At 40.7% G+C, this 18,973-nt stretch overlaps 1 protein-coding gene across 2 annotated transcripts in view; it reads left to right on the forward strand.

The window, feature by feature from the left end:
• The window catches only part of EMB1789 (CCCH-type zinc finger family protein), a 38,251-nt gene extending 21,709 nt beyond the window's left edge, over positions 1–16,542 (forward strand). For both annotated transcript variants that reach the window (XM_020673543.2, XM_020673549.2), the window contains 3 exons: positions 13,676–13,726; positions 14,589–14,729; positions 14,892–16,542. In XM_020673543.2, the coding sequence (XP_020529202.2) occupies positions 13,676–13,726; positions 14,589–14,729; positions 14,892–15,479 (780 nt within the window). In that variant the 3' untranslated portion in view covers positions 15,480–16,542. The remainder of the gene's footprint in view (positions 1–13,675; positions 13,727–14,588; positions 14,730–14,891) is intronic.
• Positions 16,543–18,973: the final 2,431 nt, after the last annotated feature.

The following is an 18,973-nucleotide window of genomic DNA, read 5'->3' on the forward strand; positions in this document are numbered from 1 at the left end:
GTGTTGCCCCATCTCTACCTTCCATTAAAATGGAGACGGGTACTCTAGGGTGTGCTTGCCTCAAATTTCAGGACATAGTAACTTTCAGAATGATTGACTTAATGAATTGAAATTTGAAGCGTACATAGGAGGTTGTGAGAAAGCTTCAGGGGAAATAGATTCATGCTCTATCTATCATCTATCTATAGAACCTATGCACAAAATAAGGTGACAGTATTTTTAAGGAGAAGTTTGTGAAATTCATCAACATTTTTGAAGTGAAGTCTTGAATCTAGATATAAAGATGCATATCAAACCTCAAAAATCACAAAGAAACAGCAATGATCCACTTGATCACCTCAAGCTGATTTGAGGCATCAAGCTGTAAGTCAAGATCCATAACCAGCAATAAAGGATCTGCAGACAGTTGCGCAGACCAACCGCTGCAAGCGAACCAGCAGAGCTTGACTGAATAAAAGAACCTGTAGGAGGAACATACGAGGAGTGTTAGATCTCTGTGGCTATTGCAGGTGGGGAGATGTGGGATTGTACATAAGATAGCATCTGAGGTGCAGTTTGGAGAAATTTTCAGTATGGTTATATTGATTGCTTTCCACAAGTATGAGATGCGTCATTGCCATTCACAAGTTTGAGATGCTTCAAGCGTCAGAAAGAATCGTGGGCAATGGGAAAATTTTGGACTCTTCTAGTATGCCGTTTTACTTTTTATTCTTCAATGATCGTTTGTTGTCATTATTGATTCTAGAAAATGGTACCTGCATCGTTACGATCATATTGCCAACTAACATTGATACCAATGCTATTTTAGAACCCAGTGTTTTAAGGGTCGCAATGAGCATAATGCAGCAAGATGTTGACATGTGACAAGTATCATGTGCTGTGAAATATCCTCTGAAAGATGAATGCTTGAATAACTAGAACTTCATCTTCCGTTCACAGTTACTCCTTTAATCCATTGAACTTTTATTGCATGATATGCAAAAATAATTAAAATAAGTAAAATGATCATTACCAATGTTGAAAAAATCGGCCGCCCAACCGCCTAGGCGTTCTTAAGGCGGTACGTGTTAGGCATCAGAACTAGGCACCTGCCTAGGCGGTTGGGCGGCCGATTAGGTGGTAAAAGGCGCTCGCCTAGGCGGCACGCAGGGCTATGGCAGAAAACATTTTTTGGGTGGGGGCAGAAAAAGTCATTTTACCCTCTTAAAAGGGGGGATAAGGGTTTGGAGGCTCATTCTTGCCCCCAAAAACAAATTTAGTGAACTTTAGAGGGAGAAACAACTAGAAAAAAACTAGATTTGAAGATTTTTTGAGAGATCGAATTTTTTTTTCGAAATCCTTGAATGGTCACGATATTAAATGATATTCAACCCCAATCTTTTTGAGGCTTATAGGGGTTGTAAAAGAGGAGATTTGGGATCCCAAACATTTCGGTTTGGCCCAAAATCGAGTCCACTTCAAGAAGGTTGGTCTATTTCAATATTTTTCATTACGTTTTGTATTTTTTTCCCTTAATGTCTAATGATGTTATTTTTTTCTATTTACTTTGTGATATATATTTGATATGTTATTATCTATTTGGAATCTTGGATTATTATTTTATTAGTTAGTTTAATAATTACTTATTAAATAATTGTATGTGCAACGTATTTTCTTGATATATGATTCATAAAACATAATTATTTTATTAATTAGTTTAATATTTGCTTAATGCTTCTTGCTTATTAAATAATTGCATGTGTGACATTATTTCATTTACAATCTAAAGTTGTAAATGTTTAGGTTTGATTTGTGCTTCCGGCATCTTAACAATATATTACATACAAAACTTACTTATTAAATAATAAAACAGACAATTTTATGTATCGTAAAATGGGGGGAGGTGTGGGGATCCAAATGTTTTTTAAAAAATCACCGTTTTTTTTTGGGTTTGAGCGCCTGCCTAGGCAACCCAACCCTGTACCGCCTAGGCAGCCGCCTCTGCCTTATTGAACATTGATCATTACATCAAAGTAATGGTGGCAAGCCCAGTAATGTTTTGTTGAACAAGAAGTTGTTGCCTTATTGGGAACAATATGACCTAAACATGAAGTTTTTGCCTTATTGGGAACAATAATGTCATCTTGTCAGGCTTGTCATTAGCTGATTCCTTATGGGGTGTTGATTAATAGAAGAAACAGGAGGCGGAGTAGAGATGGTCAGGGGATCAGATGGGAAGATTTTGATTAGTCAAGTGGATGATGTGCTTATTATGCAAAGGGGAGTGAAATAGGCCGAGGTGGAGAAACGTTGCCCCTCTGGTTGGAGCATTCACTAGGCCACTGTGAGAGCCTTGATGTAGTAACTAAACAATTCTTTCTCATCTATTTTTTCACTCCCTTCCCAAGTATCCATTAGTGGTTCTCAAGATTGTTGTGTCTAAACTTTAAAATTGATCACAAGATGGAACAATCAAGTTGAAACGCAACAGTATTAGTATCATGATCTTTGAGAGTAGCACGTAGAGAACAACTCAAGTTGTTAGAAAGCATGATCAAGATAACTAGGGGAATGCTAAGGGTGGAGCTTTGGAAATAAAAGAGGAGGAATGTGTGTGCTGATCTGCAAGGCTAGAAAGTTCTGCAAGGTACAGACCATGGAGAGGAAAAAGGAGAAAGAAGAGGGACGTAAGCTACTTGTTGAGGTAAAGAAGTTAGTTGTAGGGAACTTCTATCACAGCTGATTCCTAGCCCTAAAACCTTGTTACCTCATTTTGGGAGTGGAATTCCATAGGGAATGCGTTCTCCCTATTACAAGATGTCATTCTCCTTCTCCAATGAATCCATTCCCTCCTCCTAGTAATATAATTTTTGCATTTTCACTCAAAGGAAAAAATGGCCCCCTCGAGCCCCGAGCCTCATCGCCCTTGGTTCTGGCCCCTCTGCCCCCTGCAGGTTCTGATTCCTCCTCCCATTCGCCACTTTTCTCATCGCCTCTTTGTACCATCCATCCGTCTGTGCCCCTGTCTTCTGGTGACCTCCCCTCCTCGTGAGTTTGTGGAGATCTTGTTGGGGGCCACCCTCCTTGGTCTCGCCCCGCTTTACCTTCTACCCTCCCCCCTTTGCTGCATCTCGAGGCTTTGTCCGGTTGTCGACTGGCCTTCCTCTCCCCTCCTGTAACTCTCACCTTCCCCTGCCTCCTTTTCTTGCCTCCCCTCCCCCCCCCTTCCTTTCTCTTCCCCCCTTATTTGGTGTATCTCCTTCCTCTCCTTTTTGGTCTCGGGTTCCTTGTCCCCTTTTTGGGACCAGGATTTCGCTCTAGCCCCCCGGTTTCCCCTCCTCCCCTTGGTTTCATTCCTCACGTTGTTAGGGTCCAAAGGGTTCATTCCTGCCATCATTGCCTTGGGCCTTTTTGTCTCTTCCATCACTTGGTTTCGATCTCCCACTTCCTTCCCTTTCTCCCCCTACCCGCCTTGCTCACCCCCTCTGTTCCCCCCCCCTCCATCTCCTCTTTGACACCCTTTTTTCGCCTTACTCCCTCATCCCTCCCCCTCAGCTGTCATCCTTCCCCCTTTTGGCCCCGGTCCCCACCCTTCCTCATCCTCTACCCTCTTCTTCCTACTTCTCTACCTCACCCTCCTCCATTCGGGATCCCTTTCCCGCCCCCCTCAATGTTCTTCCACCCCTCCCTCCTGACCTTTACCCATTTGTCTCCCCCCCTCCTCCCTCTTTGCAGGCTTTTGACCTACTCGACACACAGCAGGTAGAGCTCATCTCTCCCCCCTCGTCCAGCGTCTTCAACGGGGTGGTCGATGGGGATGGGCTAGTTTTCTCGACAGCAGCTCGCACGTCACCCTTCTCTACCCCACCGGTGGTCACGGTGCTCGAGGGTGTCGACGGGGAAGGGCACGATCGAGACCTTGATAATATGAACGCTATGTACCAGGTGATGGGTTTCCAGTGCTTTGACCCCGATGGACTGTCGCACCGCCTTAGGCTTGTCGAACCTCAGTGTACATCGGAGGTAGGCTTCAAAGGAAAGAGGGAACTTCTGAATCTTTTTTCCTCTTTAGCATCCTAGGGTTCTTCCTCCTTAGTTGGGTCTCCTTCCCCCCTTCTAGACTGCTCGTTGAGGCGCTCTCCCAGGATTGCCTCCCTTCTTTACTCCGCCTCTTCCTCATGAAGTTAGTTTCTTGGAATATCAGAGGCCTTGGCTATCCTTCGAAAAGGAAAGCCATTAAGGATCTGTCTCTCAAACGCTGTCCTTCTATTTTCGCCATCTCTAAAACTAAGAACCCAGAGCCTTCCCTACTTCAAGTGCGTCAGGTTTGGGGTAGGTGACCTTGCCAGTGGGTAGCTTTACCCGCAGTAGGGGCCTCAGGTGGTATCTAGGTAATTGGGATCCCACAGATCATACCCTGAGCTCCTCGCATGTTGGGGAGTTCTCGGTCACTCTTCTTCTTCCAGAGTTTCCAACGGCCGGTATTGGAAATTTTTTGTCGTTTATGGCCCTTGCTCTTCGGTTTCTAGATTGCGGTTTTGGTCCGAATTTGACTTTGTGTCCTCCCTCCCTCATTCTCTATGGTACCTGGGTGGGGATTATAACGTCACTCGTTGGTCTCATGAAAGGAACTCCTCTGCCAATATCTCCTAGGGTATGGTCCAGTTTTTAGATTTTATTACCAGGAATGAAAATCTTGATATCCCTCTCCAAGGTAACAGTTTTACCTGGTCCAACCACTCCTCTCTACCTTCTCTTTCCAAGCTGGATAAGTTTCTGTTCTCCGTTGACTGGGAGGAAAAGTTTCTAGGGTCTCATGCAGTGGCCTTGCCTAAACCTGTCTCTGATCACTGTCCTATCCTTTTATCTACCATTGCTTGTAATAGGGGCCCTAAACCCTTCAGATTTGAATTGGCCTAGATTGATGAGAAGTCTCTCTCCACTCTTATTCCTATTTGGTGGAACTTCTTCTCGGCCCAGGTCAACGGTAGAGCAGGTTTTAGGCTTCAATCGAAAATTCAGCTTCTTAAGGCCTCTTTCAAGTCTTGGAGATCCTTGGTCTCTAGAAATTTCTCTCTTATCAAGTCTGAACTTATTTTAAAGTTACAGGACCTGGATAGCCTGGAAGAATCCCGTCCCTTATCCTCTTCTGAAGCTGAGCTCAGGTCCCAATCTAAACTGGAGTATGTCTCGACTCTGAAAAAAGAAGAGATTTATTGGTTTCAGAGGTCAAGGGTCAACTGGCTGAAAACAGGGGGCCTTAACACCCGTTTCTTCCATAGGTTTGCTAACTGTCGCAAGATAGACAATTCAATCTCGACAATCAAAGTTGACGGCTGTTTCCTCGAACAACCGGCAGAGATTGAAATAGCAATCATCAATTATTTTCAGAGCGTCTACACTGCCCCTTTTGGTCCTACATCTTTCATGGAGGACTTAGATTTCTTAACCCTTTTGGTGGATCAGACAACCTGGTTAGAACGCCCTTTCCTCAAAGAGGAGATTCTTAAAGCCCTGGATGATCTCGCCAAAGACAAAGCTCTTGGGCCTGATGGATTTCCTGTGGCCTCTTTTAAGACCTTTTGGGAAACCTTTCGCCCCGACTTCTTAAGATTCTTCTCTGAGTTTTTTCAGCGGGGTATCATTAACAAATCGATCAACGCAACGTTCATCACCCTGGTCCCTAAAGTCGAAGGGGCTGAGGAACTTAAGGACTTCCGTCCCATAAGTTTGCTCAACTCCTCTTATAAAATCCTATCAAAGGTTCTGGCCTCTAGACTCCAGCAAGTTCTTCCCTCGGTCATCTCCCCCTCGCAGTCGGCTTTTATTAAGCATAAACAAATCCTTGATGGGGCTTTGATAGCTCATGAAAGCATCCATTCCAGACACCTAGCCAATAAACTTGGACTCATTTTCCAAATTGACTGGGAAAAGGCCTATGACCATGTCAACTGGTCGGTTCTGAATGAGACTATGGTCCGTATGGGCTTCCTTGACCGATGGCGTAAATGGATGAGGGGGTGCTTCTCTCACCCTCTTTCTCTGTCCTTATCAATGGTACTCCCAGAGGGTTTTTCCAGTCCTCAAGAGGACTGCGCCAAGGGGAGCCTCTGTCCCCCTTCCTGTTTGCGATCTCCGCTAAAGTCTTTAGCCTTCCCTAGAGCGGCTTTACCAAGCTGGTCTTCTCTTTGGCTTTTGTTCATCTAGAAGAGGGCCTACAGTGTGGCATATACATTATGCAGACGACACCCTAGTGTTTCTCAATGCCTCTCCCTCCGAGGTGGACAATCTCATAATCTTCCTCCAATGCTTTCAGGTGGTCACTGGATTCAAGGTAAACATGGATAAATAAAAAATGATGGGTGTAGCTATCACCACCAACCTTATCAGAGACCTTATTCCACGGTGGGATTGTAAGGTTGAGGCTCTTCCTACTTCATACTTGGGCCTTCCTCTAGGCCTCGGAAAACCAAAAAAATGTCTTTGGTCCCATGTCATTGATAAGGTGGACAGAAGGTTGGCTGGTTGGAAGGGAAGGTACTTGTCCCCTACAGGTAGAACTACCCTTATCAAAGCTACCTTATTCAATGCTCTTGTTTACATGATGTCTCTCTTCCAAATAACGGCCTCGGTGGCCAACCGCCTTGAACATGAGGAACTTCCTCTGGTTTGGTCCAAGCTGAGAAAAGTAAATTTCATCTCATCTCCTGGGACAAAGTTCTATTACCCAAAGCCAAGGGGGGTTGGGTATTAGAAATTTAAGGCAGCATAACCTTGCTCTCCTAGGGAAATGGTGGTGGCGTTGCGCCACCCAATCTGAATCTTTATGGGCACAGGTTCTTCGGTATAAGTATCGTATTCTTGTCCACTCTTGGATCCTGGTGACCAGCCGTTGGTCTAACACCTCAGGGGTGTGGAGGTCTTTATTTACCACACTTGAGTTGTTCAGGGAGCACAATAGATTTTGCCCAAGAGTAGGATCTAGAGTCCGTTTCTGGATCGATCTTTGGATTGGTCAAGTCCCCCTTAGGGACTGCTACCCTTCTTTGTTTCTTTTAGCGCTCAACAGAGAGGTTACTATTGAGGATGAATTCGGGTTGGAGGAAGAAGACGATGGCACCCCTCTTTTAGAAGGGACCTTTCGGAGGGGGAATCTTCTTAATTTCTCTCTCTCTCGTCGCTGCTCTACAAGACCTTTCTCCCTGCCCAGGGAAGGGACAAGCTCGTGTGGTCCTTGACTTCTGCTGGAAATTTTACGGTGCTATCCTTCTACAAAAAACTCATCCAACCCCCTACTTTCCCTCTCAACCCCACCTCTATCCTCTCTCAGGTATGGAGGTCTATTGCACCTCCTAAAGTGCAATTCTTCAACTGGATAGCAGGCTCAAGCAAGGCTCTCACTGTGGATCAACTACAAAGAAAAGGTTATCCTCTTCCTAATAGGTGGTCAATGTGTTTGTGCCAAGAGGAATCTAATAACCACTTGTTCCTGCATTGCAATGTGGCTCATGACCTTTGGGGTCTTATCCTACAACTATTCAGGGTGCTTTGGGTAGTACCCCATACGGTTAAGGACCTCCTTGCTTTAAACTTGGCGGCTCACTGGCCGAAGGCAGGCGGAATCCTCTGGCAAGCAACTGTGGCTGCAACAATTTGGACCATTTGGATTGAAAGAAACACCCGAATTTTTTGAGGAATAGTCAACCATGGTCCTACGCTCTTCTCTAAGGTTACGTCCTTTGTAACCTTCTGGGCGTCACAACACCTCCTCTTCAATGGTATCCCCATGGACTTTTTCCTCACCAATTGGAGTTTATTCTCTCACACAATCCAAAGAAAAACAAAGTTAAATCTTCTTGGAAATCCCCTCCCTAAGGAGCTATCAAACTGAATTTTGACGGCTGCTCTTTAGGCAACCCAAGCCACGCTGGTACTGGAGGGGTCTTTAGGGATCACCATCAAAACATCCTTTTCTCCTACTCTGAATACCTCGGCATCCAAGACTCGCAGTTTGCTGAATCTATGGCCCTCTTTAGAGGTCTACAGAGTTTTAATCGATCTTGGGGAAACTCTCTTTTTGTGCAACGCAAGGAATATCATCTCATGGGTTTCTAGGACTTTGCCTCCCCTTTGGTACCTTTCACCTATTTATGATGAGATTGACTATCTTTGCATGGAGATGCTTGTCTCATGGACACATATCTTGAGGACATCAAACGGGTTCACCGATCTACTTGCTAAGGATGGAGCCTTGGTCCATGAAGAAGTATAGGCCCTACCACTGCTCTTTTTGGGTCGGACTCTATATCTACTATATCTACTTATCCACTGGTGCTCCTCTCGGCCAGGGTTTTGTATTTTCCTTTTTTCCAGCGTCTCTTTTGTACATGTGTTGAATACTGTGTAAGGGGATATTTTATAACCCCATTTTGTATACGGTCCTTTGACCAATTCTTTTTTACCAGGAGCTTCGTTCCTAAGGCTCCCTGGGACTAATCTTGTATCTCTTCTCTTAGTAATACAAACGTCAACAATTATCAAAAAAAAAGAATATGGTGTATACTCGCAAACATGTAAACGTGTGCATGTGGCAGATGGAGTTGACTAGGTTAAATCACAAACTAAGGTGAACCGGATTTTTTTATTCATGACTTCAGGCAAGGTTTGCTGGCTTTGTGATGCAGATCAAGATCTGGTTGCTACAAAATTTTAATTTTAATTTTATTTTTAAAGATGTGGGTAGATTTTTTATTTTTTGTTTGGGTTAATTTTTAGAGATTAGGATTAATTTTTAGAGATAGGATTAGTCTAGGTTCCTTGTTTATCTTTGGTTAATTTGATAAGTTAGTTTTTGTTTTCTTTTTTAAATGAGCCGATTTATTTAAAATAAGAATTTTCTTAAACAAGTTGAATCCGTGCTTAAAAGGAGTTGAGTCCGTGCTTAGGAGTTGAGATTTTTTTATGTAGGAGTTATCTTATTCTTAATGGAAAGGATAAGTTGGTAGATTAGTTGATAGATTCCTTTTATAAAGGTAGTTGTTGGTGACGTGATGGGGAAGAGGTAAGCCTTATGTTTAGAAAGGTTGGTCTTTTACAAAATAAGCCTTGATGCTTACAAAATTTGGTCTTTACAAGGGATAAAATGGATGGGCTTGAATAAGGAAAAGGTTAAAACAGTAGAATTTTTGGTTTTCTTTTAGTTGGGTGATTTACATGGCGAGTGGTTGCTGTGGTGATGCAACATGGTAACTACAAATATGTGTAGTCGTTTCATTAAGTTTCCAGTTTACATTTAGGATCTTCAGTGGAGCCATTTCATTGAAATTTCTATATAAGTGAGGCATGATATATTTCCATGCTATTTTTAACACTATTCCATATAATCTTGGTTCTTTAGACATGTGCATCACACATCTAAGTGCTTACATATACCTTTATCTCTTTTTATAGTTCCTGCCCTATAAAACATTAGACTTTCTATGTGATGTCATGTAAAAGTTGTGTTACTTTTGTTTCCTAGCTGTCTGATTTGATCAGATAGTTGAGAGAGTGTAATACTGTTTGAAATTTTTTATTTTTTAGAATTCAGATCGAGGTGAAAATTTTCAAGGTGTTTAGTTTGCACATGTTTAAATATTAAAAAATCAATTGATAAAATTTTTATCAAAGTATTTATCACCTGATTTTTCAAAATTATTTTTTTATATTTTTCCTATGTCATCAAATGCAGCCGCATAACGCATTATGTGGCTGCATAATCCAACATACTGTCCTGGGCGCTTCGCCTCCACCTACAAGGACAGCAATTTGCAATGCGCCTGCATATGCGGCCGAAGTGCATCAGGGGGGACGCACTCTTGCATATGGGTGGAAATTTTTGCCATGAGCGAGGGAAATTTGATTTGAATTGGATGAACCCAAGGGAACGAGCAGACAATAGATCCATGATCAAAACGGGTATTCGATGGTGAGGACTTTGCTTGGATGTTGATCAAGCTACGCGTGCTGGAAGAGAAGCAAGGCCTAGCACTAGATCACAAAGGAAGAGAGTTGGGTCCACATCAACATCGGTTCAGAGATTGAGGAGGAGGCTGACTAAGAGGAGGAAGAATTGTATGTGGAGTAGGGTAAAGATATTGATGATGACTACTCTTCAACCTTGGGTTTCGATGGGGAGATGTATATGATGGATCATTATATGACGTATTTGATTAACACTTGAGAGTGGAGAGTTGCTTGAGTGTATTAATTATTTTTTATATTTTATGTATTATGAACTTTTGGTCTTTGAAGGGTCATGAATTTGGGATTGTGAAGCAATTATGGTCTTTGGATGTTCTATTAAATTGTTAATTGTCATTACTATTGGGATGGGATTAATTACTTTATATTACATGTAAGATAAGAAACTTTGTTAGTCATTATCAGACTATCAGGTTATCATGCGATCCAAACAACTAATATATTAAAGAAAAGTACATAATTAAAATTTCTAGTATCACATAAATCACACATTGGTGTTTTTTATGCATTTTTATATTTTTATGATTTTTCTAAATTTATTGACTGCGTTGCATGTGATGTGCCCGCCTTGGGACTGCATCAACCGTGGCTTTCATCGGACTCCCAACCGCATTAATTCCACACCCTGCATTGGATAACATTTTTTACGGATGTGTAATAATGGGAAGCATACCCAAAACTTGAGCTCAATCAGCTATATAGAAAAAAATATAAAATTGAAATACTTAGACTCACTCTCAACCATCCGATCAAGATCAGTTGGTTGAGAGCGAAAGCATTTTATTTGTAGGGGAATATGAGCTTCTTTTGAGATTTGAACTGATGTTATCTCAGCTATTCATTTAGATCGGATGGCTGGAAAACCCCAGTGAAAGATCTTTTATATGACGGTGGCATCACATAGAAAGTTTTACCCTTGAAAGAAAGGGAACGGGTTAACTATTTCACCCCATCCCCATATTCGATATGGGGATGCATGCAGCAGTTGCCCCAAAAACTAGTTGTTCCTCTCCGTCACAGCATGTTGCCTCTTTCTCACCCTCACCATTGTTGTTTGAGCTAACAGTTCTTTAATCCTTTTTTATCAAATAAACAATACTGACATGGTATCAGATCAGTGTTCCTATACTTCACCAAGGACAGCCATCACAGCACGGCATGAGCAAACCTGTTAATAAATGAGCAATCATGTGAGAGATCCACCCAAGCATGAATCAAGATCACGAATCATCCATAACAAGCTGTTGTGCACCCTATTTGGGCGCAACACTAGAGAAAAATGAACCTGATTGGTGCTATGAATAAATGTGAGTGGTTCCACTCCAGTTTGATTGTCAGTGTTTCAAGAATTGTCTTAAAACTATGGGAAAAGTTTATATAGAGCCGAGGCTCTAAACAATCAAATTTGAGCCTACCTCTAAAATTTCACTAGAAGAGATTGTTTTGATGCCCAAATATCTTCAAATTGATCATCTGGACATCAAGATGCATGAACATGAGAAAAAAATGGATTTCAAGTTTTGGAAATAGTGTATTTTGTAATGCATTTTTGGACCGTCAATTTTCAAGATTTTCAAGCTTTCATAGATCTGTCGATCTACACTATTTCTGAAGCTTTAAACTTTATAAATAAAGATGAAAATGTATTTTAAGGCTATGACAAAGATTACCAGTGTTGAAACCACATTTCTCGATACTATTAGAAGGTAGGCTCTAATTTGATTGTTTAGAGCCTAGGTTTTATACAAACCGCACCCTAAAACTATTCATATATTTAAAAACCAATTGGGAGAAAGTGATCTGATTAAGAGATGCACCATACTAATTATGTTTTATACTTGTGTGGTTTCTGAAGCTGGCATTGGGCTCTTTATAGTGTGCATTGAAGTTCTTAAGTGGGTTTTACATGTATGTATCATAAAAGACAGTATCAAATAGTACTTAAATTGATAGATGTACCCCTATGTGTCCTCGCAATAGGGAGAAATTGATATTTTTATGTTTCTAAATGATTTAATCTACAACAAAGACCCCTTTGGTCTGGCTGATGAAGAGAGTCCCACACCACTGCATATGATGCATGGCGAAAAGGGAGTTCGATGTCAGTGAGGTCAAAGGCGATTTGTCTGTCTTAGATCATGACTGTGTTCGTCTACCTAGGGTTCTCCATTACTTCTGGAGCTGATGCATATACTAATTTCACAGAACCGGCAGACTCGATAGGCATTGATCCACCTTATTTGAAGATTTGAAGGAGCAGGGGACAAATTTTTTTTTTGGCTGATTAGCCTGATCAGAAGTTTGTAAAAAAAAAAAAAGAAATCACATCCAAGATCCAAGATATGCTCCTCTGGCCATAGAATTGTTTGGAAGGCATTACTTCTCAATCCCATCATGTTTGTTCAGAGTAGACAAAACCTGGATGGTGCTTTTGTTATTGAAAATGTATCCATTATATAGTAGGAGAGGAGGTGGGAACGGTACCCAAATTATTTATGGCTAAGGCAGCATACAATATTGTGAATGGAAATTTTGTACTAGGTGATTGGCAGTGTGCTGCCTTATGGATAGTTGGAAAGTGGTCTATATGGAATCTATTTCGACTACCTCTTTCTCTATATTAATCAATGGTCCTCCCACATCTAAGAGGACTGAAATGGGTTGATCCTCTATCCCCTTATTTTTTTGGCAATGATGATGGGAGGCCTGTGAATGAGTGACAGCCATCTCATTAAAGCTGGATTAAGGATTCAGATCTTCTCCTGGTTGCACCCTCATAACTACCTGAAGTATATTGATACTAAAATATTTTGTGGTGCCACATCATCTCAAGTGAAAAGTTAAAAACTTCTTCACTCTATGAAAATGTGCTGGGAAGATGATGAACTTTATTAGGAGTGCAGTGATAGGAGTGGGGACTTTAAAAGAAGCATACTGGAATTAGCTCATATTTTAGCTTGCAGGGTGGAAGCTCGCCCAAGTAGATTCTTTGAGTTGCCACTTTGTGTTGGGAATTGATAAGAGCCTTGGGAAGTTTCCATTGATATATTTGAATGGAGGTAAATCCCTTGGCAAGTGTTGTTTTTTCTCCTTTGCATGGAGAGCAACCTTTCTTAAATTGACTCTATCTTCAATCCTTTGTACTGGTTGCTGCGCCCTGGATTGTGGTTTCCATAGATGGAGATGCTAACAAGGATTTAGACCATGTTTCTAGCAGTAGTGCTGGGATTATCTGGTATATCATCCAATTAATTCATCAGATATATACCTTGGTATCATCAATTCTACTGCTCGCTATTTCACATCAAACTACTTCCTTTCTTTGTGCCATAACAACTTAGTAATATTTAGACATTTTTTCCTAATCAATGTTTTAACATAGAGTTTAGCCAGTTGGCATATGCAGCTGTGCACTTTGGTTCAAGAGCCTGTGAGATAATTAGCCCTTTTGTGATGTTTTCATTGTAGATTGTTTAAAATTAGTTGGAGTACTTCCTAGGTAATGTATATTAATAAAATGCAGGACTTACCAAAACAAGTATTATTATGTTGAAACTCCTATAATAAGAATCTTTTGGACAGTACCTTTTTCTGAATTACATGTGCACATTTAGTCCTTTTCAGTTATGTCTTATGTCTCAGTATGTCACTAATCTGATAATTCATATTTCAGGGTCTGTCGTGCAAATTTTCACATGATACTATTCCGTTGACAAAATCGAAGGTATAGTGACAAACATGGACTCCATGTATTTGGTAGAGTTTTTGTGTGAAGCTTTCCATTATTATGCATTTTGACTTGCTGAAACTTATTCTAGGTTGTTCTGCAACACTTATTAAAAGCGTTTGTTGCTCTGTCAATGAATTTTTTGTTTGTGACAAACTATGCATTAACGATGATGCATGTCGTACTGAGCTGGAGAAAAAAAATTAGCAAATTTTTATGGCATTTTTCCTGGATACGTAGCCATCTTCCATCCAGGAATCATTCCTTACACCCTCTTTAAGAAGTTTTTTCTGCACTTAATGACACTCCACGCAATCTAGACATTGCCAATTCTGAAACTCTATGTTCAGAGAAGAAGCCTTGGACTCTTGTAATTCATGTTCTTGCAAAGTACTATATAATATGGATGTCTTGATAGGGAATAGAAGAAGATATTAAGGTACTGTCCCCTTTCTATGCCAAATTACGGTCCTGCTGCAGCCTAGTTGGACCACTTAAAGCCTACAAATCATTCTTAAGTTTCTTGCACGCTGCATGATACCAAATTCATGACTTTGAAAAGCAATAATGGAATTTGCTTATCTCTATTCTATGTCTCTGACAGTTAGGATTACTCATTCAAGCCCATTTCAGTTCATGATATTAAATTTTGTCAAGTTCTTTATTTAGAAATGAATTTGACGGTTATTTTCTGGATTTTAATTGTTATATATGATATTAATATTTCCTGTTGCCAATTATGTTTTCCAGTTGAATATTTAATTGATTAGTTTCTTTTTCATACGTATAGTAATTATTGCACTCATGGATGTTTGCTTCTTAAAAGAAATAATTTATTCTGTTTAATTTCATTTTACAGCCTTGCAAGTACTTGATTAGCAATTCGTGCTTAAAAGGGCAAGACTGCCCTTACGACCACGACCTTTCTAACTACCCTTGTCGAGTTTTTGTTGCAAATGGTACCTGTCTCAAGGGCGATAAATGTCCCTTCTCACACAAGGTATATTCAATTCTAGGTGGAAGATTTATCTGTAAATATGATATTGCATTCTTCCTTTTCATCATTCACTACATTCTTCCACTTGATATATATTGATTCTGTGAATTGTTTTATGGTCCACTGCTTCCAAATTGAAGAATGACTGGTTTTTTTTTGTCTCAGATGCCTCCACCTGAACAACTGTCTCAGGTTTTGTCTTGTGTACAAGAGACTCATACACCTGACAGTAAAACAATACCAGAGGAAAAATTGAATACAAGTGGTTCCTTGATCGGAACTGGCCACAAGGAGTGGGCATGGGGTAAGCCATTCACACCCCCTGCAGAAGTACCAGAAGGGATAACGTTTTTCTCATTTGGAAATGCGCCAAATAATAACATAAAGCAGCAAACAAGGCCATCACCACCTCTTGAGGATCAAGGTCACCTGGATAAATATATGCAGTGTGTCGGAATTTTTGCAAATGAACATCTCAAGACTTTGATGCCTGAAGGAAATGAATCCCAGAATTCTCTAGCTATTCATAAATCAGTTTCCAGAAAACTGGCTTCTAAAGCTAAATATGAGTCTGAGCGTATGGTGGGTCAATCAAATCAGGGCTCATCTTTTCATACTGGGGTTAGTAACATGATCAAGTCCAGCAGTGAAAGTCTTTCAAGTACACCAATAAATGCAGGCAAAAACAGTAATTTATCTAAGAACGCTTCGCAAATTTTGGAGGAGTTTTTGTTTAGTGGCACTCAGCTATGAGAAACCAAGTCCCCTGGTTGAAACAAATGCTATGGGATTCCTCTGTCTAGTTGTGGATACTGATCTAAATTGCCTGGGGATCGGTCTCTATGATGTTGATTTAGAGTTTGTGAAACCCTAAAAGCAATGATTCTATGAGGTAACAACAAAAAGGGTGACTCATTGAAGTTTCCTTGAGGGGGTCCCCTAATGTACATGGTTTCATTAAGCTGGAAATAGATAGCTTCATCCACCATTGATAAGGTGACTTTTGGTGGGACAGTTTGGCAACTTCACTCTTGCTCGTGTAGGTTCTACTAATAGCTCAAAACTTGTGTGGGTTATACTAATGGCTCAAGTAAAAGCAGAGACTGAGTTAATAATCCTCAAAGGAATTCAGCTTGATTAAGAGAAGAATTTTGGAAGTTGTGGATGTCTATTGATTTGTAAGTAGAGCACCCACCTGGGACGGAATTTCAAAAAAGAAGAGTTATGCATGTTAATTTATCTGTTTCCATTGCTTTATTTTCCCACATGATTTTAGGGAAGGGAATATCTTGGCATTGGCTTCTATAGTGCATTCTATGCACTATAGATGCTTGAGGATTCGTCCCTGGTTTTCAACAAACAGGTGGCTGCTTGAGAGACCTATAATCCAAGCCTTCCCAAACCTCTATGCACTGGTAATTGATTACAATGAAACAGTTATGGATGATGTTTCTTTGTCCAACCAATGAGTTGTGAGGAATGTAGCGCTACACTGGGGCATACAGAACGAAATTGCAGCCCTTGAGATACTCCGACAAAGCGAAATTCAGCCTTGGTGTGAAAATCTGGTAATCTAGGAGCCGGAGTCTCACAGTGTGTTCTTGCTAAAGTCATTTAATCACATGCTTACATGTTCCAACTCCCCATATTAACTGGTTACTATTTTTGGACCTCTCCTAGTTCTCGCATGTTACGAGTGTTTCCTGGCTTGCAGAACAAGGTAAGGTCCTTGCCATTGGACCACCTAAGATGTAGATGGGCATGTAATACAAATGTTTATCTTTTGTTCAAGCGAGACAGAGGTAGCATTTGATCACTTTATCTGCAGTTTCCTTGGGAAAATTTTTGCTGTTGACTTTCTCTGCTGTTCCCATACTGGAGAAAACTACAGTGTAGGTGAAAACGTGACTTTCCTAAGTTTATGCGGTTATCAAATGCCACTAGAGTCAATAAGCATTTGTTCGTTCACTACTCTTTTGCCTTTGGTGCCTGGCCTTGGGTATCTTTGATAAGCAATGGAAATCCCGTTCATTCCCGATTAGAGAGATTGCGACCTATGGAAAATTTTTGTGCTCACAATCCTTTGGCTTATGTGCAATGAGCCTAACAAAAGAACTTTTAGAGACTGCCTGCCGAACTTATTTTAGTTTTACCATTATTGCCTGGACAATGCCCAAAACAGAATTTTCTTCTGTGTTGCAGACCTCAGTGCAAACGTCAAAGAGATTGTCTTAACCTATGATAACAAGTCCAAGCCGACCAAGTGGCTCTCCCCTCCTTAATGGAAGTATGTGTATGAGAAATATAAGTGTTCAAAATCTCGGGTGAGTCATCTTAGACACGCCCAAGTAACTTGGATTTGCCACCTTGGTAAGTCTGAGTTGAGTGGTCAATTCAGGGATCTTAAAAAAAAAAATTCAAAACCAAAAAAAATAAAAAATCCTCGTACCCTTTTTTTTTAAGTTTCATTTATCAATAAACTTGAGATTTCAAAATGTACTTTCGGGCCTGAACATCTATGTATTACATCTTTTAAACCCCCTAAAATCACTTTATCCACTTTACTTCTTTTTTTTTTTTTTTTAGCCCAAAAAATTCTTAAAAAGACATGTCTCCTTTGTAAATCCCATTCTCTCTTTACGTCGTTCTCCTAAAACTTCCCGTTTCTCTGTCTCTCTCTCCATATTTCCCCTAATCTCTCTCTTCTCATTCCAGCAAGTACTCCTACCTTCTCTCTCTAAGAATCGCCATTATTGACCCCGACGACTCTCTCTAGAACGAACCTCACGGTTTCAGCCAACCAGTTTGTCGGCCGGATCCCACCGGAGATATCCCAGATCAATAGCCTCAAGCTTCTCAAGCTCTCTAACAACTTCTTTAATGGCCGTTTTCCTTCAAATTTCTTGAGGCTCAAGAAACTCGATTTCTTGGACCTCTAAACAATAATCTCTCTGGTTCGATTCAACCGAAGCATGGAAAGTTGAAGAAGATCGACACACTGTTTTTGCAGGTTAATGGCCTTTCTGGTCTGATTATGCCAGAGCTTGGAAGCTTGAAAGTTGAAAAGCTTGAAATCAATGGATCTGAGCAATAGCATATTTGATGAATAGATCCCTGTGGAGTTTTAGGAGCTCAAGAACCTGACCGTACTGAATCTCTTTCAAAATCGGCTTCGCGGCTCAATCCCTGGTTTTATTGGGGATTTGCCTGAGCTCCATATACTTCAGCTGTGGGGAGAACAATTTCATAGGGAGTGTTCCTCAACAACTTGAAATGAATGGTACAACTTAAGAAAAAACCAACTTGGAATGAATGGTAATCTCGTTCTTTTGGATATCTCATTGAACAAGCTCATTGGTTCAGTTCCTCCTCACTTTACCATGGTGGAAAGCATACCACTCTGATAACCCTAAACGACTTCTTGTTCAGTCTAATACTAGAGTCCTTGGGTGAATGTGTTTCTCTCACTAGAATTAGAATGGGAGAGAATTACTTGAATGGTTCGATCCCAAAAGGTTTGCTCTCTCTCGCAAATCTTGTTCAGGTCAAGCTCCAAGATAACTCTCACTGAAAATTTACCAGATTCAAATAAAGCCTGCGAAAATTTAGGTCGGTTGTGTCTATCGAATGATCGGAGAGAGAGAGAGAGATGGGGAAATACTGAGAGAGAGAAGAGTTTTGGGAGAATTATGTGAAGAGAGAGGGGAAAATATGGAGGGAGATTTCCCAGCTGTGTAGGAAATAACCTCTACACCTTAAGTGGAGCATTGCTTTCGCACAGAAATACATGGAGCATTGAAAAGGTTGGTAAAGCGCTTTCCCAACCGCTATAGCATGCCCCTTCTCTAGAAAACAAAAGTAAAAAAGCGGTAGCGTGTAGAAAAGAAGTTTTGGGAAGTTTTTTGCTCTTCTCTGCTAAACAAACGTGCTCAAACAGAATAACTCAACGTTTTATTATTTGAAGAAGAGCGAGGGATGTTTCAATGAGGGGAGGAAAAGCTTTGATGTGATAGTTTTAGAGTGAGATAACCCACCCAAAATCATAAAAAGAGTCCAACCAAACACTTAGGCAATGAATTGTGAAGAAAATCAATGAGAAATTATCAAATACTATTCCTGATGCTCTTTTATGTGATTTATATCATGTAAGATAATATCTTTTGTTCAGTATTGCTATTTACTAATTTGAATTGACAATGGTGTGATATGAGGGTTACCGTCAGATCTCTTTCCTTAGCGTCAAGTGT

This window comes from Amborella trichopoda, chromosome 10 (assembly GCF_054954075.1).
Source record: "Amborella trichopoda isolate Santa Cruz 75 chromosome 10, AtrichopodaSantaCruz75HAP2 v2.0, whole genome shotgun sequence".
NCBI classification, from domain to species: domain Eukaryota; kingdom Viridiplantae; phylum Streptophyta; class Magnoliopsida; order Amborellales; family Amborellaceae; genus Amborella; species Amborella trichopoda.